This window comes from Loxodonta africana, chromosome 19 (assembly GCF_030014295.1).
Source record: "Loxodonta africana isolate mLoxAfr1 chromosome 19, mLoxAfr1.hap2, whole genome shotgun sequence".
In the NCBI taxonomy this organism is placed as follows: domain Eukaryota; kingdom Metazoa; phylum Chordata; class Mammalia; order Proboscidea; family Elephantidae; genus Loxodonta; species Loxodonta africana.
The window spans coordinates 45494845-45522782 of record NC_087360.1 but is presented as its reverse complement, the minus strand read 5'-3'; the positions used below and the strand labels follow the sequence as shown (position 1 = coordinate 45522782).

Here is a 27938-nt window from a genome sequence, read left to right as displayed (position 1 = left end):
AGAACTAAAAGTAGGGCAGAGACTGTACCAGGCTTTAGTGACACAAAGATAATAACAATAGCTAACAACCAATGGATGCTTTAGGAATCTTTTGGTTTTACAAAGCAAGAATCTATGCCCTGTAAAAAAAAAAAAAAAACTAATTGTATTTCAGGCCCTCAGTTTATACGCTGTAAAATGGAAATAATACCTCATAGATTGTGGTGAGACGTGAAATAAAACATATAAAGTGTCTAAGAATACCTGGCATTAGTTTAACTTTAAAAATAAAAAATGAACTAGGAACCAAAGGATTGTTAATAAGAAAAAAATTAATGATCGAGTTCCAAATGTGGAAAACAAGTGCATCGACAATCTTGGAGAAACTACAAAAACTTCCCACAGCAAACGACGCGAAAAAGGAACATCGAGTTTAGGTGGGCGCCTCTATTCTGCCAAGAACTACAGTTCCCAAAATGCACCGAAACAAGCACCTTGGAATGGAGCCCTGAGCGGCCGCAAGGGATTGAGGGAGGCGTGGTTTCCCTGTGAATGGGGCGTTTCGCCTCTCAAGGGCGGGAGAATTTTGGAGACGGCCTCCTGGGTTGGCGGGGCAAGGGGTAGGGAGCGGCCAATCAACGAGCCAGTCCCTGGAAGCGCCGAGACGCGGCGAATAGGAACGCAGCGGCTTCAGGCACAACTGGCGCGCAATAATTTGAATACATTCACGGAGCGACTGGCTCGGCTGAGGAGAGGTCGCGCGACTGTGAGAACCAGGTAACCACTGCGGAGGGCCAAGGCTGGGGTTGGACGACCGAGGAGAACGTAAGATTCTGTGGGACGAAGGAGGTGAATGTTAAGGAAACAGAGCTCTTGCTCTAGCTTTGGCGGGCAGTTGGCTCGAAGCCGCCGACCCATTCTCCACACTGCCGAGTCACTAAATTTTCCTTTTTTTGACGCCGCATTTTTCTTTTTTTTTTCGCCCTGACAAGGTTCAGGGAGAGGGGCGATTTTCTCTTACACCTTCCCTCATTCAGTCCTAGAAGGAACCTCCCTTAAGCCTCAGCTCTATATTAGCAAGTAAGAAAACAAACCGCTTCCTCAAAGCTCTTCAGCTAGTAAGATGGAAGAACGTTAAGGTTTCGCCCCCGTTTTTTTTTTAATTTTGCTGGTCGCTGGTGAAAAAATTAGAAACGTCTTTTAACTTCATTGAACATACAGGCTGTTGAGGAACACACACAGTTTAAACACTAAGAAAATGTATTAAATGGAATATTAACGAAGTGTAAGGTGCAATGGAAACATACAAGAGCATCTAACAGTGGGAGGGGTGTTGAAGCGTGGTGTGAGTTAATCAGGCTAATTACAAGGGGAAAGTGTGCCCTGAATAAGGGTAAGAAGAGTTCCTCCTCGGTAGGATCATTTTTCAGCTTGAAACATGTATTGTCCCTGCTTTTACTTTCTGTTCTTATTTGCTACTGTTGTGTATTACTGTTGTTGTTTTTTAACTCCATGCTATAAATCTTTACTGAAGTAATTTACTTTTTAAAAAACCTTTTTCTTGGGCCTTTATGGACCATCACCCATCTGGAAACTTTTAGACTTTTAAAGTATAATCTTGATACCGTGATTTTTATATTCATTTGATGAATTTGGTTATTATACTTGCCCTATTGCTTTTAGGAATTCTATTAAGAATATGGCATCTTTTACCCCAAGGAAAAGAAAGCAACATTCTTTCAACTATGACAGGTGAGTCTCGTCCTTGAAAAAGAAAAATCCACCATCTCTTAAAGTTTTCATTCTTCCACTCGCATCCTCCTTGCGGCTATATGATATTCTATGTTCTAATTCTAGCCTGAAAATACTGTAAGTTTTCATAATGAAGTTTTGGTCCTTTTGGAGGGAATCACAGAAAAAACTGTTTTCTAAGTCTAGGAAATATGTCATATCTTTTGTTACCCTGCTCTTTTCAACTCTCCTGTAATACTTAGTGTAGTGTTTTGCATACAGTGTATGCTTCTCTGTAGGCAATCCTAGAAAGTCTGTGTGCTCAGTACTTTCTACATATCACGCCAGAAATATAAATTACTCCTAACAGAGCAGGCCCCAGGGAATCAATTTATTCCAAAAAATGAATCATTATAGAGGACTTCTTATAACCACTTGAACAAAGTATGTGAACTATAATTTGCATATGGCCAAAACTTATAGATTTTAGAACACACACATATACATACATGTGTATATCAAAGCTTCTTTGTAAACAATGTTTGTTTCCATGAACGTTATTGGGATCTTCCTTTTGAAAGATATTTGAATGCTTTGTTTGGTAAAGACAATTTGAGTTGGTTTATTGTTAAACTAATAGGTAATGTGTGTGTGTATGTTTTGCAGAGAGAGTGTATTTTTAATATGACATAGGTAGAGTTATTATTTAGCTGTAGATTGAAGTAAATATTGAAGTAAAATAGTGATACTTATCAATGGACTTGATTTCTTGTCATAGCCTCTTATCAGACATTCCATCAAAGAAATTAATATTGGACTTTACTGAAAATATATTTCTACCATCTAATAAAAAGCACATTCTTCAAAACAGTGATAAAAATGAAGAAAAGATGCACTGCTTTCAACAAGACCATTTCATTTCAAGTTCGCTTAATACATCATTTCCTACAGCTAAAAAGAATAGATCACCATCTGTAAATCAAGGTTCACCATTTAAATCTGCTGTATCCACTGTATCTTTTTACAACAAAGATAAGTGGTACCTCAATCCGTTGGAGAGAAAGCTGATAAAAGAAAGTAAAGCCACTTGTCTAAAAACTAATAATGAAGATAAATCTTTTCCCAGTGTGCTGGAAAAAATGCAAGGAAAACCAGTCTGCTCCAAGAAGACGAACAAAAAACCACAGAAGAGTTTAACTGCTAAATGTCAACCAAGTTATAAGTGCATCAAACCTGTATCAAGGAATTCTAGAAATTCCAAGCAAAATAGAGTAGCTTATAAGCCAATTGTGGGGAAAGAGAATAAATGTTATTCAGTTGAAAATAATTTGAATGCTCCTCGAGTACTAAGCCAAAAAATAAAACCACAAGTTACACTCCAGGGTGGAGCGGCATTTTTTGTTAGTAGAAAAAAATCTTCCCTTAGAAAATTGTCTCTGGAGAATAAGTCATTACTGGGACCTACTGGAAAGAATAAATCAGAAGTGATTGAAGATTCTGATGTAGCGACTACCCATGAAAGAAGAACTTTTGAGACAAGGCAAGTGCCTAAGTGCTTGTTAAAGGAACTGAACATGGAGCTACTGGGTGCAAGAAGTAAAAACGAGAAATTAATGAAGGTAAGGAAAGCTGCATATATCACTTTGAAAACTAAGTTGGCTGAATAACAAAGCAAATATAAATAATATGTAACATAGTTGGATAAAATTTGATTTTTTTTCTGTTTTACAGTCTAGAGGACTGCTTTTATGAAGCCAAGTAATTTAGAGGTTAGTCACTGTAAAGAATTTAGGAATACAGGTTGGAAATACGAAATTTTTCTCCCTTTTTTTTTTTGGCTTAACGAAGCCTACTGATATTTTGTTGACATAAGGTGTAGATTTTATTAAATTCTTTCATGGGTAAGCTAACATCCAGAGAAGCTTAATAACCTTTTTTTGGTCGTGAGTGGTTTTAGAAACTAGAAATAAGAAAATTCAGGGGGTGAGTTTCCAGAGTGGAAGCATATTCATTTGTTAGTTTTAGCTTAACCAAAAAAAAAAAAATACTCAAACCCATTGCTGTCAAGTCAATTCCGACTCATAGTGACCCTACAGGACAGTAGAACTGCCCCATAGGGTTGCCAAGGAGTTGCTGGTGGATTCAAACTGCCGACCTTTTGGTTAGCAGCCGAGCTTTTATCCACTGCACCACCAAGGCTTCTCATTACTTAAAGTAGTGGGTTATTCTGGAAAATTTAGAGAATATGGAAAGTATGTGTGTGTGTATGTATATATATCTTCTGGGATCCCAGTACTTGAAGATGATCACTGTTAACATATAGTTTGGTTTTTGTTTACTTTATGTAGTATGCTTTCATGGTTGCCATACTATGCCTTTTCTTTTTTGCTCATATTTAACATAGCTAGTCTAGACTAGAGCTGTCTGATGGAAATATAATATGAGCCACATGTAATCTTTAAATTTTCTAGTGGCCATGTTAAGAAAAGCTTAAAAGTGAAAAGTATTTAACTCAACATATCTAACATATTATCATTTCAAATGTAATCAATATAAAAAGTTATTAATGAGATAATTTACCTTTTTTGTTTTGTCCTAAGTCCTCAAAGTCTGAGTTTATTGTACACTTCAATCATCTCAATTTGGACTAGCCACATTTCAAGAATGTTCTTTTTCCATTTCTTGGCTGGCAGCTCTTAAAGTTTATGACCAAAGGTTGTCCCTTTCCAGTTTGGTGGCTTCTGGGAAAATTTTTGCCATTTTTACCATTTATTATTGTTGTTCATTTCATTATCTTGAAAGAGAGGTTCTATAATCTTCATTCTGCCATCTTTATCAGGAAGTTCAATATGTTTTTGACAGGATGACAAATTATAACCCAGATAATAAGTAATACGACTTCTCTTTTAAAATGTACATTTAGCATATACAAAGCTACTTTTTCTAAAGAAGAGACTGAAAATAGAGGGTTTAAAATCATGTGAAATATAATTTGTAATAAATTAGTTATTTTCTTTTAGAAACAGATCTATTGGGATTCATTCACTAAATAAACAACAAGGATTATAGGTTTCTTTTACCCATTCATTATTTTCAGGATTCATCAGGTGGAGTAGTATCTTCGAGAGGATATAAAGTTGATGAAAATAAGCATTTCCCCTTAGAGGATACCCTCAGTGAGAACAAGGCAGGTAAATAAGGGAAAACTGTTTTCAAAACGAGCTTTGAAATGTTTGGAAATGGATAGTGGTGATGGTGAGGGTGAATTGTCTGTGGATTATACACTTAAAAATAGTTAAAATGACAATTTTTTTGTTATATATATTTTACCACAATCTATTTTTTTAATCAAGATGAATTTAGTTACTTATAATAATGCTTCATGGCATGTGTTAATGTGAGAGTCCTATACAATAGTAATATTTTCTAGGTCTTTTTTTTTTTTCCCCCAGTATCTTTGTGTTTATCTCTGTGACATTGTTTTCTGTGGTAAGTGATGCAGTGCATTTAGAAAAACAGTAGACAAGGAGACCTTAGAGTGGAATTTGAGACAGAATGCTGACACTTAATTGTTCTATGGTTGTGGCCATGTTGAAGAACATACTGGCTACTTCCAGTTTTTAGCAATTATGAATAAAGCTGCTAGAAACATTTGTGTATGTACAAGTTTTTTTGTGGATGTAAGTTTTCAAATCACTTGGGTAAATACTTAGGAGCATGATTTCTGAGTTCTGTGGTAAGTTCATCTTTATAAAAAATTTTCCAAAGTGACTGTGCTGTTTTGCGTTCCAGCTATTATTGCAAATTCTTGTCAACCTTTGTTTTGTCAGTTTTTTGGATTTTTTTTTAACAGGTATATGGAACAGGTATATAGTGGTATCTCATTATGATTTTTTAATTTGCATTTCCCTAAGGGCAGATAACGCTGAGTATCTTTTCATGTGTTTATTTTTTTTGCCATATGTGTGTCTTTAGGTGAAATGTCTGTTCAAATCTTTGGCCCATTTATAATTGGATTGCTTGTTTTCTCATTATTGAGTTTTAAGGGTTCTTGATAAAAGATGAAAGATATATAATTGTAAATATTTTCTCCAGCCTGTGAGTTGACTTTTCATTCTCGTAACAGTGTTTTTCACAAAGCAAAAATTTTACATTTGATGAAGTCCAACTTATTTAGTTTTTTCTTCCATGTATCATGCGTTGGGTTTTATCTAAAAACTTATCACCAAACCCAAGCTCATACAGATTTTTCATTTGTATTTTCTTGTAGAAGTTTTATAGCTTTATATTTAGTTCTGTGATCCATTTTAAGTTTTTGTACAAGATGTGAGGTATGTGTCTAAGTTCATTCTTTTGCATATGGACCTCCAATTCCAGCACCATTTTGTTGGAGAGACTATCCTTTCTCCATTGAATTACCTTTGCCTCTTTGTCAAAAATCAGTTGACTGTATTTGTTTGGATTTATTTCTAATCTATTTGTCTACCCTTTTGCCAATACCATTACTGTACTTTTTCTGTTTTTTTGTTTTTGTGGTGGAAATATTCACAAAAAACATACACCAATTCAACAACTTCTACATGTATAATTCAGTGACATTGATTACATTCTTCAAGTTATACAGCCATTCGCACTATGTTCCAAATCATTTCCACTTTATTTTCCAAATTATTCCACTACCACTAACAAATTATTCCGCTACCCATTAACTACCGGCTAAGCAAAAACTCCCTCTTTCCTCTTCCCTACCACCCCTGGTAACCACTAATAATTTTTGGTTGTTATGTATTTGCTTATTTCATATAATTGAGATCACACAGTATTTGCCCTTTTGCAACTAATTTTATTCAGTGTTATGTTTTCAAAGTTCATGCATGTTGTGGCAAGCATCGGGACTTCATTTCTCTATAACTGAATAATATTCCATTGAATATATGTACCACATTTTGTTTATCCATTATCTGTTGATGGACATTTTGATTGTTTCCACCTTTTGGCTATTACGAAAATGCTGCAATGACCATCGGTATACAGGTTTCTGTTTGTGTTGGTGCTTTTACTTCGGGGTATATACCTGGGATCAGGGTTGCTGAGTCATATGGTAGTTCTTTGTTCAACTTTTTGAGGAACTGCCACTGTTTTCCACAGTGGCTGCAGCATTTTACATTCTCACCAGCAATAAATGAGAGTTCCAGTTTTCCACAACTTCGCCAGCACCTGTTGTTGTTGCGTTGTGCTGTGTTTTGTTTTTTTAATCATTACCAATCTAATAGGGGTAAGATGGTATCTCATTGTGGTTTTGATTTGCATCTCCCTAATGGCTAATGACAGAGCCCTGGTGGCACAGTGGTTGAGCGCTCGGTTGCCAACCAAAAGGTCAGCTATTCGAACCCCCTAGGTACTCGACCAGCTACTCAATGGACAAAGATGTTGCTATCTGCTTGCATAAAGATTATAGCCTTGGAAACCCTATGGGGCAGTTCTACTCTGTCCTACAGGGTTGCTATGCATCGGAATTGACTAGACGGCAGTGGGTTGGATTGAGTTTGGTTTGGTAGTGGGTAATGACATTGAGCATCTTCTCATGTGCTTGTTGGTCATTTGGATATCCTCTTTGGTGAAATGTCTGTTCAAGTCCTTTGCTCATTTTTGGTTAGCTTGTTTGTCTTCTTTTTAAGTTGTGTAAGTATTTTATGTGATTTTTTTTTAAGTATTTTATGTGATTTGGATATTAGACTCTTATTAGATAATATGGTTCCCAGATATTTTCTCCCAGTCTGTAGGTTTTTTTACTTTTTTGGTAAAGTCCTTTGAAGAGCAGAAGTATTTGATTTTTATGAGGTCCTATTTATCTATTTTGTCTTTGCTGTAGTTTTATAATAAGTCTTGAAATTGAAGAATGTTAGTATTTTGGTAATATTAACCTTTAAAATCTTATGATTTAAAGCTTTGATTTTATTTTATGATGTTGTCATTTTTTCCCCTACCAGCTGCCCCAGAGTCCATTGTCTACCCCATTTTCACTGTGTCTTCAGTCAATACAAAAAGGTAGGGATTGTTCTTATTTTAATGTCTATGTGTTATTTTAAATAATTTTGACATGTTTTTGGCCCTAAAACTTAAATGTTATTGCACTGTCAACCTTAAATGATTCAAGAGCTTTTTAAGTTTATTAATTGTATGGGTCCTCTGGGTCTCTTTTTCTTTCTTGTACTGCTTAATTTGGATAGTGTTTTTTTCTTCTCCACCAAGGAGATGTTAAGAATAGAAGAAAAAAACAGACCGTTTCAAAGAAATTTCATAAAAACTTAGAGTTGAGAGAGGGGAACAATCTTTATAGGCTTAGGTAATAATAATTGCTCACATTATTATATAGTATACGGCACATAATAAGTAGTTTATGTCCATTATCTCATTTAATCCTCACAACAACCTTTTATTAATTCCATTTTCAGCTGAAGAAACTTAGTAATTTAGTCGAGGTTGCACAGCTAGTAAGTGGCAGAGCTAGGACTAGAGTCCATATATGATTCGGTAGCCTATAGTGGCTTCCCTAGAGTGATAATATAGTAATAGCTAATATTTAATGAGTTCTTACAACTCCGTGATATAGGTACCATTATTATACCACTTTATCAGTAAGGAAACTCTGACCAGAGAAATAACTAGCAGCAGCTTAATGCTATTACAAATCACAGCTGAAACTACCACTATTCTATTCAAAGCTAAGCCTGGGATGGGAGGAGATGTTGGTAGGAGAAAACATGATATGTGAAAAAGGAGTTTTTTATAGTTCAAACATCCTCTTCCTAAGTAGCTTTGGTTCTTCTCTCCCTCTTGGATGATAAATAACTTTAGGTATTAAGCAAGGAACTTTCTGGCTAAATTTTTCCTACTTTTAGGGTACCTCCTCTTTAATCACCTAGGGGATTGGGTTGGGTGGGCAACTTTTCCCCTTCAAAGGCTATGTTCCTAGTTTTTCTTACCTTTCCCTTTTCTCACCTGTGTTGTCTTCTCTCATGACTGTTTATTAAGAATGGAAGCATATCACAATTAGCTGATAAAAATGTATAATTTAATATAAGGAGATATTGGGATCTTTCCTAACGGGAAAATATTGCCCATATGAAATTGTTCTTTGTAGTTCAAAAAAGGCCAAATACCAGCAGTTTCATTTCAGGTATATTACAGAATCTCCAGGTCCATAGTGTCACATTTGTTTTTATTTACTTATCCACTTGACAAATATTTATAGAGCATACTGTTCAATACAATTGGTATTGAGCTATATTGACTTCTAGGGATGTGAATATAGTAACACATGGTCCTGCTATCAAGGAAGTTATGGCTAGAGGAGGACAGGCATTTAAACAATAAATTGTTATAATTGTTAAGGCAGAAATAAAGAGATTATGGGTCATCAGGAGTGGACATGAATTATTTAGCAAAGGTTGCCTAAGCCAGAGGGGGTCAGTGACCTAGACAAATGTTTTTCATACTACAAGTCGCAACCTATTAGTAGTTCGTCAAATCAGTTTAAGGGCATGGCATCTAGCTTTTTTTCTTTTTTTTTCATGGAATAGTGCATCTCTCACATAGTGTATTTAATGAAACTTTGTTTTAGTTATGTACGTGTGTTTGTCTTTACAGGTTATGATGTAAGATGTGTTTCTTACCATAAGTTTGTCAAATCTGTATGAAAGCTACTCTTCTAGACAAATGATAAGAGCTTGACTTAGTTTAAAGCATTGACTAGTTTTTTTTCTAGTTTTTTGGTCCCTGGAAAAGATCTTTTCATTATAAGGCAAAGGTTACAAACTCAAATGCCCCGTTTAAAAGAGAGCATACTGTTTATTTCCAATTAGTAAATTCCTGGAAGGAATGTGGGGCTACTGATATTATGGTGTCTCTTTGGAAACCCTGGTGGCGTAGTGGTTAAGTGCTACGGCTGTTAACCAAAGGGTCGGCAGTTTGAATACACCAGGCGTTCCTTGGAAACTCTGTGGGGCAGTTCTGCTCTGTCCTATAGGCTTGCTATGAGTTGGAATCGACTCAACGGCACTGGTTTTGGTTTTTTTTGTTTGTTTGTTTTCTTGAAATATTGGAAATACACATTTTTAAGTGAGATCCAGGGATTTGAAAATATTGGTAGCTAATCTGACGTTTAAAGGAGCAATGTTAAGCTCTTGGCTGCTAACTAACAGGTTGGTGGTTCGAACCTACTCGGCTGCACCACAGGAGAAAAGACCTTATCTTTACAGGAGCAGTTCTGCTCTGTCCTGTAGGGTCACTGTGAGTCGGAATTGACTCCATGGCTCATAACGACAGCAACCCAAAATTTGAAACATGTGTGGACCAACAGAGCATACCTGCTAGCTGGATTTGGACTATGGGGCTCCAGTTTACAACCTCTTTAAGCTATTCCCAGCATTTTCTTCTAAAGGGAAATTGTTGCCTCAAATATACCTATTCAGACAAAGCATGTATTTTTCCCTAAGAATTTCAGAATAGGGAGGTGCTGTTGTAGGTATGAGGTAAAGAGAATCTATTATCCTTACTCACTCACTGCCCAACTAAAAAGCTTTTGGATCATAATGTACTGGTGACTCTGACTTTCTGTGGACCTGAGATTCAGTCCACTTCTTTGCTGTGGTACCCCAGGAATTTCTGTATCCCTAGATGGGTAAATATTTTTTTAGGATTTGATAAAGCAAAAAGCAATCATTTTTTAAGGGTCAGGTCTACCTACAAGGAGATCATCTACACGTGCATTTGCCACTCTTGGACTTAGGGTCAGAAGACCCAGGTTTTGAGTCTTAGCATTGCCATTCACTAGTTACTTGACTTTGAGTCAATTATAGATCTCTCTGAGCGGGCCTCAGGTTCCTCATTGTTCCCACCTCCACGACGTCATCAAATTATTATCAGAAAGCACTAAAAATTGCAAGGTGCTCTGTAAAGGTTATTACAGATCTCTCTTTTCTTTTCATTTTAATTCTTTAAACATTCTTAAATTATTAAATGATATTTATTAACTTTCTATTTCAAGATCTCTAGCTGAAGAACAATCTTCTATGGGCTCCATTGTATCTACTAACTTCTTGAAACAGACCAGCATGCAGAAAAATGCCAGAGATACAAATAAAGAAATAAAAGACCAGTTCATCATTGTGAGTAAATTCAAAATAATGTTTCTCCTGTATGTGGCTCTCACATATAAAACATGAATTCAGAAGTGTTTTCTAGGCATTGTTAGCGTGAGCTATAGGCATTCTAAGTTTTGTGAGCTTGTTGCAATTAAAGTTAGCTAGGAGACTTTTAACTGTTAGTGTTGGGCTGGTATTTTAGTAGAATGCCAATTAATGAGTTGTCTCCATGCAAGGAGAATTATTTTTGATCAACAAAAGATTTTGACAATACCTATATTGTATTAGACCTTGAGTTGGCAAATTACAGCTCTGGCCCATAACCTGTGAGCCTTAAATGTTTTTTACTTTTTCAAGGATTAAAAAGAGGAAGAAGAATATGCAGCAAAGAGTATGTGGCCCACAAACCCTTTAATATTACTATCTGGCCCTTTTTACAGAAAAATTTTGCCAACCCCTATATTAGACAATTCAGAATCTGGTATTTTCAGTGGCAATGAGCAGTGACTTACGAGAGGAATGGAGTTGTTGGCCATGACATTGAATATCCCTAACTTTGCTACAAGCACCTGTTGTTCATGAATTTATCTGTACTTCCCTGGACTTTTGTTATATTTATTTTTTACCAGCTGTTGGGGCGAGGAATTTTAATATTTCTAGCCACTTAACAAAAGAATACTATGTAACGAGCTGTTGTGGTTAGTCACCGTTGGAGCCAGTTTTGACTCATGTTGACTGTATGTGTACCAAGTAGAACTGCTCCACAGAGTATTCAAAGCTGTGACCTTGTGAAAGCAGATCACCAGACCTGTCTTCTGAGTTGCCTCTGAGTGGGTTAGAACTGCCAACTGCTAGTTGTCGAGTGCTTAACCATTTTACCACACCCAGGAACTCCTTGTAATGAGTATAGAACTCCTAATTTTTACCCTGCCTCTTTGAAATAAGGCTTTTTTAGGTCTTATTTCAGAGCTTTATAGAGAAGTTCCATTGTTCATCTTAGGTAAAATCATTAGAATTTTATCTTATTCCTTGTTAGAACTATGGTTCTAACTAAAAAATCTTGCTTCTATGCCATCCATTCAAAGAGACGATTCCATTTCTTTCATCAATTCATTGCTTATTTAGGCCTCTTCCCATTCCATTCCATTTTGGGGGAGGGTAGCAGACTTACATTTAGTATTTTACTTGAGCCAGCATAAAAGAAAAGTAAGGAGAAACTTGAAATTTGAATAAGTGGTTTACATGGCCTTAACGTAGAGTTAATTGTGATGTATTCAGATGGGTTTTTTTCCTCCACCCCCAACTACAGGATGCAGGTCAGAAGCATTTTGGGGCCACTACGTGTAAGTCTTGTGGCATGATCTACAGTGCTTCTAACCCCGAAGATGAACTGCAGCATGCTCAGTATCACCAGAGATTTCTGGAGGGAATCAAATATGCAGTAAGTCAAAGAAAGTCTTTCAGTTTGTTCTAAAAGTAAAACTGCTTTTAAAGATAAGTTTCTTTTGATTAAGTGCTGACGGGTCTATAGATCTAAAAATATTTCATCATCTGCAGTTTTATTGTCCTTAATATTTAAAGATGATAGTAATAAAAATTTAACTTTTAATAATGCTGCTTCAAACTTCATATCCTGGTTTAAGAAAAGTATTGGCCTAGGTTGAGTAAATGCCTTGCATTCTTACCTCCTTTTCTAGCTTTCTGAGCAAAACTGAATAGTCAAGTTATAAGTTTCAAAGACTTTCTCAAACAGCCTTTCTATCACTTTTAGTGTCTTAGGGAAGAGGTCCCACTTCTTTATCAAGCGCCTTTCTAATCCAAACACATTGCGTCATTGGCCTTATCATGATTGTACTTGCTACTCAAATGCATTTTCCCCCCTATTTTTATTGCCATTGTTCATGCCTTCGTAATATTTTTTGCCTGATTTATTAAATCAGTTTCCTTACTGGTCTCCCGTGGAATAACTTCTTAAAACAAGGTCCAGTATGATTCTACATACTTACAGAAAAAACGTTCCCACCAGCAATTAGGTGCTTCTTAATCTGGCCTTAACCACCGTGTGTGTGTGTGCACGCGCATGTGCGTGTGTGCATGTGTCCGGAGAATTCTAAGATACAAATAAAATTCTACCATTCATTGCTTCAAATTTAACAGCTTCCCATTGCATTTAAAATAAAACCCAAAGTGCTTACCATGGCCAACAAAGCCCCAGCCCACCTCATCTCATGGTGCATTCCTGCTTGAGCTCTAAGCTCTGGCCCTTGGAACAAGCCAAATTCTTTTGATTAGCCCTGGGTACTATGTATATTGGGTTGCTTTCTTTAATTTATGTGAACAGGATTAATTTATGTTAACCCTTATATATTTTGTATACTAATCCTTTATTACAGATGTATTCTCCCAGTCCCTTTTTTTTAAGGTTTAAATTTACTTGCTTTTGATAAAGTAATACTTTCACCTGGTTCAGAATTCCCAAGGTACAAATGTGGATCCAGTAAAAAGTGTTTCTCCCACTATGTCACCCCCCTTTTCCTCTCCTCCAGGCATCCCTAGGGTGAAACAATTTAACTCTTCCAAGTAAACTTATTAAGCTTTCCCTTGGAATTCTGCTTATCCTACCCTCCTCCCTACTCCTAATAATTCATCATTTTCTCTTCTGCACTCCTATGAAGTGTTCTTCTTTGACTTTTCCCTTGTTTTGTAATAGATCAGGTACATGTTTCCCAATAAAATGTCAGTCCCATGAGAGCAGGCACCTTCTTTTAGGCATCTTTTATTTCCCTTCTCACCTTCCTTTAGTTGGATTTCATTCTTTTTGTATCATTCACTCAGTCTTTTATTCTTGCCAGGCCAAATTATTTAATGTTCTTTTTTCTTTCCAAATTAAACTGTGACTTTTTTTTTTTTTTGGCCTTTGGCAGGGTTGGAAGAAAGAACGTGTAGTTGCAGAGTTTTGGGATGGAAAAATCGTGTTGGTCCTGCCACATGATCCAAATTATGCTATCAGAAAGGTGTGGAACATGCCCTTTTTAATCCTTGTTCTCTTTCCTCTAAGACCCTAAGAAGTCAACCTTTGCTGAAGTATAAAATGCTTTTGCTAATTGATAATCTACTTTGGTCATGTAAGGATGACTCTCATAGCAATTCATATGAAACTCAACTTAGACAAATAAAGCAGTGTTCACTTGGAGAGTAAAGACAATAAGACAAATAAAGCAGTGTTCACTTGGAGAGTAAAGAGAGCAGTTAAGGTTCTACAGTATAGCTTTTACTTTCATGTTCCATTTGTAAATGATAAACTAAACTTTTCAGTGTTGAGAATTTAATGATCCCAGAGCCTGTTTCTTACGTTGGTATTGTTTGTATTTCTTGGATTGGGTGTTTAGTCACCCTAAAAAATGAATGAAATTATAGCAAATCTGTTTTGGTACTTCCTACTCCTTATCTCTCCCAGGAGTCTGCATTTCTTTTTGCTGAAAATGATTTTGCTTAAAATAGATCTTTAAACCCTATTTCTAAAATGGCAGATACATGCATCAGTAGTGTAATAATTTGGGGCATATACAAATTTAGGAAATAGAGATAAAAGAGGCAAAATTTATAATAATCATATATTTTGTGTACATGCTTGTGTGTGTGTATATACATATAGTTTTATATAGTTCCTGCTGTGCTTTTAAAACAATTTTACCTCTTTGTTTTTAACATGATTAGGTAGAAGATGTCCAAGAACTTGTCGATGATGAACTGGGATTCCATCAAGTTATTCCTAGATGTCCAAACAAAACCAAAACTTTTCTCTTTATATCTGATGAAAAGAAAGTAGTTGGGTGTTTAATTGCAGAGCCCATCAAACAGGTATAGTATTTGTGTTTTAAATTATAGGCATAATTTTTGATCAAAATAAAGTAGTTGGGGAAACCCTGGTGGTATAGTGGTTAAGAGCTATGGCTGCTAACCAAACATAGGCAGTTTGAATCCACCAGGTGCTCTTTGGAGACCCTATGGGGCAGTTCTATGAGTGAGACTTTACTCAGCGGCAATGGGTTTATAACAGAAATACCAAAAGTGGATAGGTTTAACAAAGAGAAATTTATTCTCTCACAGTTCAGAAGGCTAGAAGTCCTAATTCAGGGTGCTAGCTCCAGGGGAAGGCTTTCTCTCTCTCTTGGCTCAGGGGAAGGTCCTTGTCATCAATCTTCCCCTGGTCTAGGAGCTTCTCTGTGCAGGAACCCTAGGTCCAAAGATGCGCTCTGCTCCTGGCACTGCTTTCTTGGTGGTATGAGGTCACCCTGTTTCTCTGCTCGCTTCTCTTTTATATCTCGAGATTGACTTAAGATACAACCTCATCTTGTAGATTGCATCATGCCTTATTAAGATAACTACCACTAATCCCACCTCATTAACGTCATAAACCATTGCTGTCAAGTTGGTTCCCACTCGGCAGCCCTGTAGGACAGAGTAGAACTGCCCCATAGGGTTACCAAGGAGCAGCTGGTAGATTGGAACTGCTGACCTTTTGGTTAGCAGCTGAGCTCTATAATCAGTATGCCACCTAGAGGTAGGATTTATAACACATAGGAAAATCACATCAGATGACAAAATGGTGGACAATCGCACAATATCGGGAATCATGGCCTAGCCAAGTTGACACATATTTTGGGGGGACACAATTCAGTCCATGACAGTCATTGACCACACACATAATTGAAGTCATCTATTTCTGTTATGTTAGATATGTTGCCTTATATGAGTAGTTTAAGTAAGTCAGAGAGTCTAATGCTTATTTACTCATTTCTTTGGACTATAAAATATAGTGATTTTAAGTAAATCATTAGAGCTAAATTACTGACCATGTGGCCTAGTGGGAATTAATATTGGCAAAAAAGTCATTACCTGTACCTTAATTGAAACCTGATGGCACAGTGTTTAAGACATGGGCTGTTAATCAAAAGGCCGGCCATTCCAATTCACCAGCTGCTCCTTGGAAACTCTATGGGGCAGTTCTACTCTGCCCTATAGAGTCACTATGAGTCAGAATCGACACCACAGCAGTGGGTTTGGTTTGTTTTTTTGGTACCTTAATTAGACCCTGCTGTAGATACTCAATGGCACTGGGTTTTTGGGTAGATACTAAGGAAACCCTGGTGGTGTAATGGTTAAGTACTATGGCCGGCAGTTTAAGTCCACCAGGCGCTCTTTGGAAACTCTACAGGGCAGTTCTACTCTGACCTGTAGGGTCACTGTGAGGCGAAATCGACTCGATGGCAACGAGTTTTTTTTTGTTGTTGTTGTTGGTAGGTATTAAATGGCAGTGTCCTAGAACAGGGGTCAATGAACTACGTGGGCTAAGTGTGGCCTATCACCTGTTTTTGTAAATTTTTATTAAAACACAGCCATGCTCATTCATATGGTCAGTGGTGGCTTTTATGCTACAGTGGCCGCATGCCTCACAAAACCTAAACATAGACCTCATGCCTCACAAAACCTAAAATACTCTCTGGCCCTCTACAAAAAAAATTTGCCAACCCCTGTTTAGAATAAAGAGATGTGGTTTTTTCCCTCAAGCATCTTACAATGTATTCTTTAGCTAGAAATAATTATAGTGCAAATGTGCTCTTTTTCATGTCAGCCTGTAGTATCCTATACTTAATGTCTCCTTCCTTTTAAAAAATACTATCTCAATACCTTTTTGCTTTTTAACACTTTAAAGAGATCTTTTGTAGCAGATTTGCCTGATGCAATGAGTCTTTTGATCACTTGACTGCTACTTCCATGAGTGTTGATTGTGCATCCAAGTAAAATGAAAACCCTGACAACATCACTCTTTTCTCCGTTCATCATGATATTGCTTATTGGTCCAGGGTTGTGGGGATTTTTGTTTTCTTTATGTTGAGGTGTAATCCATACTGAAGGCTGCGGTCTTTGATCTTATATTTCAAATGATATTTAAAAAAAAAAAACCAGTGTTTATTAGCATAAATTTAGTTTACTTTTTTTTTAATTTTTATTGTGCTTTAAGTGAAAGTTTACAAATCAAGTCAGTCTCTCATACAAAAATTTATATACACCTTGCTATATATTCCTAATTGCTCTCCCCCTAAAGAGACCGCCCGCTTCTTCCCTCCACTCTCTTTTCGTGTCCATTCCGCCAGCTTCTGACCCCCTCTGCCCTTTCATCTCCCCTCCAGATAGGAGATGCCAACATAGTCTCAAGTGTCTACTTGACCCAAGAAGCTCATTCTTCACCAGCATCTTTTTCTTTCCAATTGTCCAGTCCACTCCCTGTCTGAAGAGTTGGCTTTGGGAATGGTTCCTGTCCTGGCTAACATAACAGAAGGTCTGGGGGTCACGACCACTGGGGTCCTTCTAGTCTTAGTCAGACCATGAGATCTGGTCTTTTTATGAGAATTTGGGGTCTGCATCCCACTGTTCTCCTACTCCCTTAGGGGTTCTCTGTTGTGCTCCCTGTCAGGGCAGTCATCGGTTGTAGCCATCTCCTTCTTCTGGTCTCAGGATGATGTAGCCCTGATACATGTGGCTCTTTCTGTCTCTTGGGCTCATAATTACCTTGTGTCCTTGGTGTTCTTCATTCTCCCTTGCTCCAGGTGGGTTGAGACCAATTGATGCATCTTAGATGGCCCCTTGCCAGTCTTTAAGACCCCAGATGCCACTCTCCAAAGTGGGATGCAGAATGTTTTCTTAATGGATTTTATTATGCCAATTGACTTAGATATCCCCTGAAACCATGGTCCCCAAGCCCCTACCCCTGCTACTCTGGCCTTCAAAGCATTCAGTTTATTCAGGAAAGTTCTTTGCTTTTGGTTGGTTTAGTCCCATTGTGCTGACCTCTCCTGTATTGTGTGTTGTCTTTCCCTTCACCTAAAGTAGTTCTTACCTAATTAGTGAAAACCCTTCTCCCTCCCTCCCTCCCCCCCTCATAACCATCAAAGCGTATTTTCTTCTCTGTTTAAACTATTTCTCAAGTTCTTATAATAGCGGGCTTATACAGTATTTGTTCTTTTGCAGCTGACTAATTTCACTCAGCATAATGCCTTCCAGATTCTTCCATGTTATGAAATGTTTCACAGATTCCTCACTGTTCTTTATCGATGCATAGTATTCCATTGTGTGAATATACCATAATTTATTTATCCATTCATCCCTGGATGGGCACCTTGGTTGCTTCCATCTTTTTGCTATTGTAAATAGTGCCGCAGTGAACGTGGGTGTGCATATATCTGTTCGTGTGAAGGCTCCTATTTCTCTAGGATATATTTCAAGGAGTGGGATTGCTGGATCGTATGGTAGTTCTAGTTCTAGCTTTTTAAAGAAGCGCCAAATTGATTTGCAAAGTAGTTGTACCATTTGACATTCCCACCGGCAGTGTGTAAGTGTTCCAGACTCTCCATAGCCTTTCCAACATTTATTATTTTGTGTTTTTTGGATTAATGCCAGCCTTGTTGGAGTGAGGTGGAATCTCATTGTAGCTTTGATTTGCATTTCTCTAATGGCTAATGATCATGAGCATTTCCTCATGTATCTGTTAGCTACCTGAATGCCTTCTTTAGTGAAGTGTCTTTTCATATGTTTTGCCTATTTTTTAATTGGGTTGTCTTTTTGTAGTTGAGTTTTTGCAGTATCATGTAGATTTTAGAGATCAGGTGCTGATCAGAAATGTCATAGCTAAAAACTTTTCCCCAGTCCGTAGGTAATCTTTTTACACTTTCGGGGAAGTCTTTGGATGAGCATATGTGTTTGGTTTTTAGGAGCTCCCAGTTATCTAGTTTTTCTTCTGCATTGTTAGTAATGTTAGTAATGTTCATGCCATGTATTAGGGCTCCTAATGTTGTCCCTATTTTTTCTTCCCTGATCTTTATCATTTTAGATTTTATATTTAGGTCTTTGACCCATTTTGAGTTAGTTTTTGTGCATGGTGTGGGGTATGGGTCTCATTTCATTTTTTTGGAGATGGATATCCAGTTATGCCAGAACCGTTTGTTAAAAAGACTCTCTTTTCCCCTTTTAACTGATTTGGGGCCTTTGTTAAATATCAATTGCTCATATGTGGATGGATTTATGTCTGGATTCTCAATTCTGTTCCATTGGTCTATGTATCTGTTGTTGTACCAGTACTAGGCTGTTTTGACTACTGTGGCAGTATAATAGGTTCTAAAATCAGGTAGAGTGAGGCCTCAATCTTTCTTCTTCTTTTTCTGCAATGCTTTACTTATCCAGGGCCTCTTTCCCTTCCATATGAAGTTGGTGATTTGTTTCTCAATCTCATTAAAGAATGTTGGAATTTGGATCAGAATTGCATTAAATCTATAAATAACTATTGGTAGAATAGACATTTTTACAATGTTAAATCTTCCTATCCATGAGCAAGGTATGTTTTTCCACTTATGTAGGTCTCTTTTAGTTTCTTGCAGAGGTGTTTTGTAGTTTTCTTTGTATAAATCTTTTACAACTCTGGTAAGATTTATTCTGAAGTATTTTATTTTCTTGAGGGCTGCTGTAAATGGTGTTGATTTGGTGATTTCCTCTCCGGTGTTCTTTTTGTTGGTGTAGAGGAATCCAACTGATTTTTGTATGTTTTTCTTGTATCGTGATTCTCTGCTGACCTCTTCTATTAGTTTCAGTAGTTTTCTTGAGGATTCCTTAGGGTTTTCTGTGTATTAGATCATGTCATCTGCAAGCAGAGATACTTTTACTTCTTCCTTGCTGATCTGGATGCCCTTTATTTCTTTATCTAGGCTAATTGCTCTAGCACAATGTTGAATAAGAGTAGTGATAAAGAGCACCCTTGTCTGATTCCCCATCTCAGGTGGAATGGTTTCAGACTCTCCATTTAGGATGTTGTTGGCTATTGGCTTTGTATAAATGCCCTTTATTATGTTGAGGAATTTTTCTTCTATTCCTATTTTGCTGAGAGTTTTTATCCTGAATGGGTGTTGAACTTTGTCAAATGCCTTTTCTGCATCAATTGATAAAATCATGCGATTCTTGTCCTTTGTTTTATTTATGCGATGGATTACATTAATTGCTTTTCTAATGTTGAACCATCCCTGCATACCTGGTATAAATCCCACTTGGTCACGGTGAATTATTTTTATGATATGTTGTTGAATTCAGCATAAATTTTATACCTGTTTTAAAGTGCCTTCCTTTCCCATCCACTCATTTCTATCAACTTTATTTCTCCTTATTTTCCTTTGTTTTTTATGCTTTCTCCCTCTCTCGTGTATACAGTCTCTGTGTTATCAGAAATTGGAAACAGAAGCAGCTGGCTTGTATGATTGGCAGTAAAAGTGATCAATTTGGGCCTTTTTTTTTCCTTTGGTCTTACAGAAGTAAACTGTTTATGGAGTAATAATAGGCAAATGTAGCCTGCTAACACATACATATCATCTTCTACCCATTCTCAGTTCAGAAACAAAGTTTTCGTGATAGAAGTTGTAACTTAATGAAATGCATACCTATAAGAACAGCTAAAATGAAAAATAATGACAACACCATATGCTGGTGAGGATGCAAGGAACCTAGATCTCTCATTCATTGCTGATGGGAATATGAAATGTTATAGCCACTCTGGAAAAAGTTGGGCAGTTCCTTAAAAAATGAAACATACATTTACTGTATGATCCAAGAATCATATTCCTGGGCGTTTATTCCAGAGAAATGAAAACTTATGTCCACACAAAACCTGAACATGAATATTTATAGCAGGTTTATTTGTAATAGTTAAAGCCTGAAACAATCAAAATGCTCTTTGGTAGGTAAATGGTTAAACAAATAGTGGTATATTTATACCATGGACTATTACTCAGCAATATAGAGGAACAACCTGTTGATACATACAACCACTTGGAATGGATTTTAAGTGCATTATGCTTAGTAAAAAGAGCCAGTTTCATGTGTGATTTCATTTATATAACATTTTGAAATGACAAAATTATAGAGATGGAGAACAGATTAATGGTTGCTAGAGATTAGAGATGGTGGAAGGATGGGAGTAGATGTGACTGCAAAGGAGTAGTATGAGAGAGCTTTGTGGTGATATTAGTTCTGTGTCTTGATTGTGATGGTGGGTACACAATTCTATACATGTGCTGAAATGATGTAGAACTATATATACACATTATACCAACGTTAATTTTTTGGTTTTGCTGTACTGTAGCTCTGTAAGATCTAACAACTGGGGGATACTAATTGAAGGTACATGAGTCCTCACTAATATTTTTACAACTTCCTTGACTCTAATTATTTTAAGATAATTTCATTAATTAATTAAAAATGAGGATATATCAATCAAATGTCAGATAATATGTGAAAAATTTCTTTAGTGTTATCAGATTTTTTAGGTTATCACAAAAACATTTTGGGATGGAGAGGAGAAGTTTATGTACTTTACCAAAAGTAAGAGTTTCATTTAAATGCTCAAGATCATTAGCCATTAGAGAAATGCAGATCGAAACTACAGTGAGATTCCATCTCACTCCAACAAGGCTGGCATTAATCCAAAAAACACAAAATAATAAATGTTGGAGAGGCTGTGGAGAGATTGGAACACTTAAACACTGCTGGTGGGAATGTCAAATGGTACAACCACTTTGGAAATCGATTTGGCGCTTCCTTAAAAAACTAGAACTAGAACTACGATACGATCCAGCAATCCCACTCCTTGGAATATATCCTAGAGAAATAAGAGCCTTTACACGAATAGATATATCCACATCCATGTTTATTCCAGCACTGTTTACAATAGCAAAAAGATGGGAGCAACCAAGGTGCCCATCCAGGGATGAATGGATAAATAAATTATGATATATTCACACAATGGAATACTACACATCGATAAAGAACAGTGAGGAATCTGTGAAACATTTCATAACATGGAGGAACCTACAAGGCATTATGCTGAGTGAAATTAGTTGCAAAAGGACAAATATTGTATAAGACCACTATTTTAAGAACTTGAGAAATAGTTTAAACAGAGAAGAAAATATTCTTTGATGGTTATGAGAGGGGGGAGGGAGGGAGAAGGGTTTTCACTAATTAGATAGTAGATAAGAACTATTTTAGATGAAGGGAAAGACAGCACACACTACAGGAGAGGTCAGCACAACTGGACTAAACCAAAACCAAAGCAGTTTCCTGAATAAACTGAATGCTTCAAAGGCCAGTGTAGCAGGGGCGGGGGCTTGGGGACCATGGTTTCAGGGGACAGCTAAGTCAATTGGCATAATAAAGTCTATTAACAAATCATTCTGCATCCCACTTTGGAGAGTGGTGTTATGGGGTCTAAAACGGTAGCATGAGGCCATCTAAGATGTATGAATTGGTTTCAACCCACCTGGAGCAAAGGAGAATGAAGAACACCAAAGAAAGAAGGTAATTATGAGCTTAGGAGACAGAAAGGGCCACATAAACCAGACACTACATCAGCCTGAGGCCAGAAGAAGTAGATGGTGCCCACCTACAACCGAAGACTGCCCTGACAGGGAACACAGCAGAAAACCCCTGAGGGAGCAGGAAAGCAGTGGGATGCAGACCCCAAATTTTCGTAAAAAGACCAGACTTAATGGTCTGACTAAGACTAGAGGGATGCCGGTGGTCATGGTCCCCAGACCTTCTGTTAGCCCAAGACAGCAACCATTCCCAAAGCCAACTCTCCAGATAGAGATTGGACTGGACAGTGGGATAGAAAATGATCTGGTGAAGAATGAGCTTCTTGGATCAAGTAGCCACATGAGACTATGTTGGCATCTCCTATCTGGAGGGGAGATGAGAGGGCAGAGGGGGACAGAAGCTGGCCAAATGGACGTGAAAAGAGAGTGGAGGGAAGACGTGTGCTGTCTCATTAGGGGGAGAGCAATTAGGAGTATATAGCAAGGTGTATATACATTTTTGTATGAGAGACTGACTTGATTTGTAAACTTTCACTTAAAGCACAATAAAATTTTTTTTTAAAGTTTAATAAAATTTTTTTAATTGATGAAAGAGGGAAGTTTTACAGTGGTATGGAATGAACAAGAATGTGGTCATACCTGAACACCACTACTATTCTTTAAAGACTGTGCCTATAAATGGACAAGAATTTTAAAACATCAACAGATTTTAACATTTTTGGTGAAGATGTAAGATTAATTTTAGAGACTTAAGTTTTGTTTAAGGAATTATTCTTAAAAAGAAATGTGAATTCATTTGTGCTGTCACCTATAAATGCTTCTATATTATTGTAGGCTTTCCGTGTCCTGTCTGAACCAACTGGTCCAGAATCCCCAAGCTCTAAAGAATGTCACAGGGCTTGGCAATGTTCAAATGTACCACAGCCTGCAGTCTGTGGGATAAGTAGAATCTGGGTCTTCAGACTGAAAAGAAGAAAGCGCATTGCAAGACGACTAGTAGATACTCTCAGGTAAAAAATAAAATAAAATGGATCTAGACCCCGGTTAGCTTTCCCAGAACCTCTCCCGGCTCATGAGCCATGGGAAATGATGTTGGTCAGATACATCCGTATAAATACTGTCAAAGTCAAACTAATCAAGTGTTTGCACTGGAAAAAAATACTAGATATATTCAGTCTAGGGTGCAACGTTCTAAGTCTTAAACATTCTACCCCCGTATTTTTCAAACTATCAGTAGTGGAGGACTAGTTAAATGCCACGGACCAATGTTTTAGAAAATAAAAATGAATTGCTGGAAAAAGAAAATAGAAAATACAAGTCTAAAATTTTTATTACATTCAACAGAGGTGTGATTACATTTCAATTAGTATGATCAACACAAAATAGGTTAAAAAAAAGAAATTCCAGAAATTGTTCAGGATCACTGACAGTGTATAACTAGATAATTAACAAAAACTTGTTATAATGTCATAACTTTTCTCAATTGTAATTAACATAAAAGTAAGTAAGCAAGACAACTCACAGAATGGAAGAAAATATTTGCAAATCATTTATCTAATAAGGATCTAGTGTCTGGCATGTATAAAGAACTCTTATAACACAATAATAAATAGACGAATAACCCAATTTAAAAATGGGCAAAGGATTTGAATAGACATTTCTCCAAGGAAGATATATAATTGGTCAATAAGCATGTGAAAAGATGCTCAACATCATTAGCTTCAACATAATTAGCTATCAGGGAAATGCAAATCAAAACCACAATGCTATAGCATATCACACACGCTAACCAAAAGACCAAACCCATGAATCGTAGTGACCCTACAGGACAGAGCAGAGCTGCCCCATAAGGCTTCCAAGGCTGGTATCTTTACAGAAACAGACTGCCACATCTTTCTCCCATGGGGCGGCTGGTGGGCTCAAACTGCTGACTTTGCAGTTAGCAGGACAACCACTTAGCTACTATACCACCAGGGCTCTTTTTCACACACACAAGGATGTCTATATTCCAAAAAAGGGAAAACAACAAGTGTTGGCAAGGATGTAAAGAAATCGGAACCCTCATACTCTGCTGGTGGAAATATAAAATGGTGCAGCCACTGTGCAAAACTGGCAGCTTCTTAAAAAGTTAAGCAGTTACCAGATGACCCACTGGTTTTTACTCCTAGGTTTATACCGAAGAGAAATGAAAGCATATGTCCACACAAAAACTTGTATACAAATGTTCACAGCATTTTTATAACCAAGAAGTGGAAACAACCCAATTCATGATGAATGGATAAAAAGGGGGGTGGGGGGAGTGTCTATCTATACAATAATACAATGGAATACTCATCAGTAAAAAAGAATGAAATACTGATTCATGCTACAACATGGATGAACCCTAAGTGACGGAAGCCAGTCACAAAAGACCACCTATTGTTTAATAAAAATATCATTTATTTGAAATGTCCAGAATAGGCACATCAGTAGACAGAAAGTAGATTAGTGGTTTCCAGGGACTGATGGAAAAGTGAATAGGAAGTGACTGCTAATGGGTTTCTTTTTGGAGGTAATGAGAACACTCTGGAATTACATACTGGTGATGGTTGCATATTTTTGTGGATTTGCTAAAAATCACTGAATTATACATTTTTAAGGATGAATTTTATGGTTTATGAATTGTATCTCAATTCAAACAGCAAATTAATGATTTCCCATTTTAAAATCCTATGTGTGCACATTTTGAACTAACACTGTTTATATTGATATTTAGTTTCTAATGTGACAAATGAATTTGTACCTTGTTAATTTACCTTGTCTAGATTGGATGGATGAGTTTCAAAACACTTGTTCTCAATATCTTATCATAGACAGGTAACAAACATTGCAAACCAACACCAGTCCAAGAGCCATACTCCAAGTGTTTTAGCCTTTTGGTTTCTGTGCCACTTTAAAGAATGAACACCAAGACCACTAGGGGAGTCCAGTCCTGGGCCATAATTCTCGTCACCCACGCATACCTTAAAAAGGGGATCAGTGAGGAAAATGTGGTATATAAAGATTTTTATTTGACAGTTATGAAGTACCTCTATTTTCTCATTAGTTTTCACCTTCTTAAAACTCTTGACTATACATTGTAGTTGAGAAGAATATACTTACTGATTTAAATTGGTGATGGTTATTTTTCAGGTTTTAATTGTCTATGGTTTTTAATGGAAACCCTGGTGGCGTTTTTAATTAATTAATTAATCATTTTTAATTGGCTGTATTATCTCATACTAACTGCTCATTACCATGGATTGCATAGAGTCAGATGTATGGTTAGTATAGTTAGTTGCCTTTGCCTCAGCAAATTTTTTTCTGATCCTCAGTTTTCTCATCTGTGAAATATCATTAGACTTCATCTGTAATAAGGCATTTAAATCACTTTATCACTTATTAAAAATAATGAGTATTAGATTACTTAAAGAGATTAAAATTTTACATTTGGATTGCTTTCAAATAAATTTTGCTAATCTTTAATCGGAATTTTAAGTTGGTTACATTGTTAAATCATCTTTTCCTCTTATTTTAGGAATTGCTTCATGTTTGGCTGTTTTCTCAGCACTGATGAAATTGCATTTTCTGACCCAACTCCAGATGGCAAATTATTTGCAACCAAGTACTGCAACACCCCTAATTTCCTTGTGTACAATTTTAATAGTTAAAGCCAGTTGCACCTTATGAAACAGTTACTGTACGGGTAAGTACAGATAATAGTCCTTTATCCCACAGTAAGAACCATTTAAACATATTAAAACAAAAAACATACCTCCCTCCCTTACAGTTTTGTTCCTTATAAATTGAGAAGTCATGGATACATTTGTCAAAAATTACCTGGGGATTCAAAGAAAGGAAAAATCTTTGGATGCTATATAGTGAGTAATAACCTGAGTCCTAATTATGAAACTTCGTAGCTATAACTGGAAAATTACTTGCCTGTTGACAGAGCAAGGTGGTGTTCTACAGAACTGTGACCATTTATTTTTATAAAGTACACTTTTGGACCAGGAATATCTCATGCCCCATCACAAGCAAAAAGACACATTTAAACCCAGACAAATAATTTTCATGCCCAATTTTTAAAATTCCTGAATTCTATATACAAAGCTCTTAACTTTATAGACACTTGGCTGTAGGAACTCAATTTGAACATATTGAGAAAGCTTTTAATTCTAATTTGTAACAAGAAAAGATAAAGAGTAAGATATCCATATCCTTTTGTGTAGAATAGAATTCTATGGCTTATGTTTGAATCTCCTTAAAAGTAAAATGAGTCAGATGCACACCAGTTGTCAGTTTTAATTAAAATTAAACTGAGTAATGCACTATTGTCATTTCATTAAATTTTACTATGTGAATATGGTAGTTGTGCTACTTATTTTTAGTGAACTTGTTACTAGTAATTGATGTCATTAACAAAATGAATGTCCGGTGGATTAGATGATTCATCTGGTTTCATTTTAATTTTTCGCTTGTTTAAAATACATGTTACTTGTTCTCAGACCATCTGGCAAAAGTTCTGACGAAATGTATAGTTAACAGAACCAAGGTTAATATGTCTACACCAGTGGACCAGAGAATATGATGGTATTATGTAAATAAATATGCACATATTTTCGTAGTATAATTCTTAGATATTTACTTTGAAAAGAATTATTTAGATTGTTTTCATTCTAAAATATCACTTAACTGCTGCCTGACATTAAGACTCCAAAGAAATAGTCCAGTTCTGTTCTCGAGGTTGTAACTCTATTCTATTAATCCGCAGTCTTATTTGCTTTTTTTTGAGTTAACATGGTTTCAAAATGTAAAAGCCCGTGTTCCAGAAAGTATATCAAAATGTTAAAATGTATGTTCCTGTATACACATTTTAATGGTATTTTCTGTGCTGCTGTTTTTAATTGTTTAAAATATTTTATTTAAAAAATTTTATTAACATTATTTTGTTCAGTGCTTTTGTGATTAAGCAATTAAACTTCAATATTTCTGATACTGTATTCCCTTCCAGGATATTGGTTTTCTTTTTGAATTAATTTTTGTGATTATAAGAACGGTACGTGCTCTTTGTGAAGTATCCAGATAATATAGAAGTAGAGAATGCCAAAAGAGGAGGCTTCCCCATAATCCTCTCTTGGGTGTGGTGTATATTACTTTAGATTAATTTAACACATATAATTATTTTCCAGCTTATGTCTTAGACATTTTGCATTTCAAGTACCTTAATTTTTTTAAATGTTGTCAGGTGCTATCAAGTCAGTTCCTACTCATAGTGACCCTGTGTATAACAGAACAAAATGCTGCCTGGTCCTGCACCATCCTCACAATCGCTGCCATGTTTTAAGCCCATTGTTGCAGCCACTATGTCAGTCCATCTCGTTGAGGGTCTTCCTCTTTTTTTTCCTGACCCTGTTTTACAAAGCATGATGTCCTTCTTCAGGAATTGGTCCCTCCTGTTAACATGTCCAAAATACTTGAGACAAAGTCTTGCCATCCTCGCCTCTAAGGAGCATCCTGGCTGTACTTCTCCAAGACAGATTTATTTGATCTTCTGGTAGTCCATAGTATATTCAGTATTCTTTGCCAGCACCACAATTCAGAGGCGTCAATTCTTTGATCTTATTCATCGTCCAGCTTTTGCATGCAT

At 36.6% G+C, this 27938-nt stretch overlaps 1 protein-coding gene across 1 annotated transcript; it reads left to right on the top strand.

Moving 5' to 3' along the window:
• Positions 1-292: 292 nt before the first annotated feature.
• On the top strand, positions 293-27297 carry ESCO2 (establishment of sister chromatid cohesion N-acetyltransferase 2). The gene is made up of 11 exons (XM_010592347.3): positions 293-756; positions 1663-1731; positions 2489-3329; positions 4808-4901; positions 7701-7758; positions 10760-10880; positions 12166-12297; positions 13781-13870; positions 14574-14717; positions 23105-23280; positions 25827-27297. The coding sequence occupies exons 2-11, from the start codon at positions 1679-1681 to the stop codon at positions 25957-25959; spliced, it is 1842 nt and encodes a 613-aa protein (XP_010590649.1). The 5' UTR covers positions 293-756; positions 1663-1678; the 3' UTR covers positions 25960-27297.
• The last annotated feature ends 641 nt before the right edge of the window (positions 27298-27938 follow it).

Coding starts and splice junctions, on each gene's coding strand:
- ESCO2 (XM_010592347.3), top strand. CDS start 1,679: ATGGCATCTTTTACCCCAAGGAAAAGAAAGCAACATTCTTTCAACTAT. Junction 7,759..10,759: donor TCTTCAGTCAATACAAAAAG/GTAGGGATTGTT, acceptor TTCTATTTCAAG/ATCTCTAGCTGAAGAACAAT. Junction 14,718..23,104: donor TTGCAGAGCCCATCAAACAG/GTATAGTATTTG, acceptor ATATTATTGTAG/GCTTTCCGTGTCCTGTCTGA.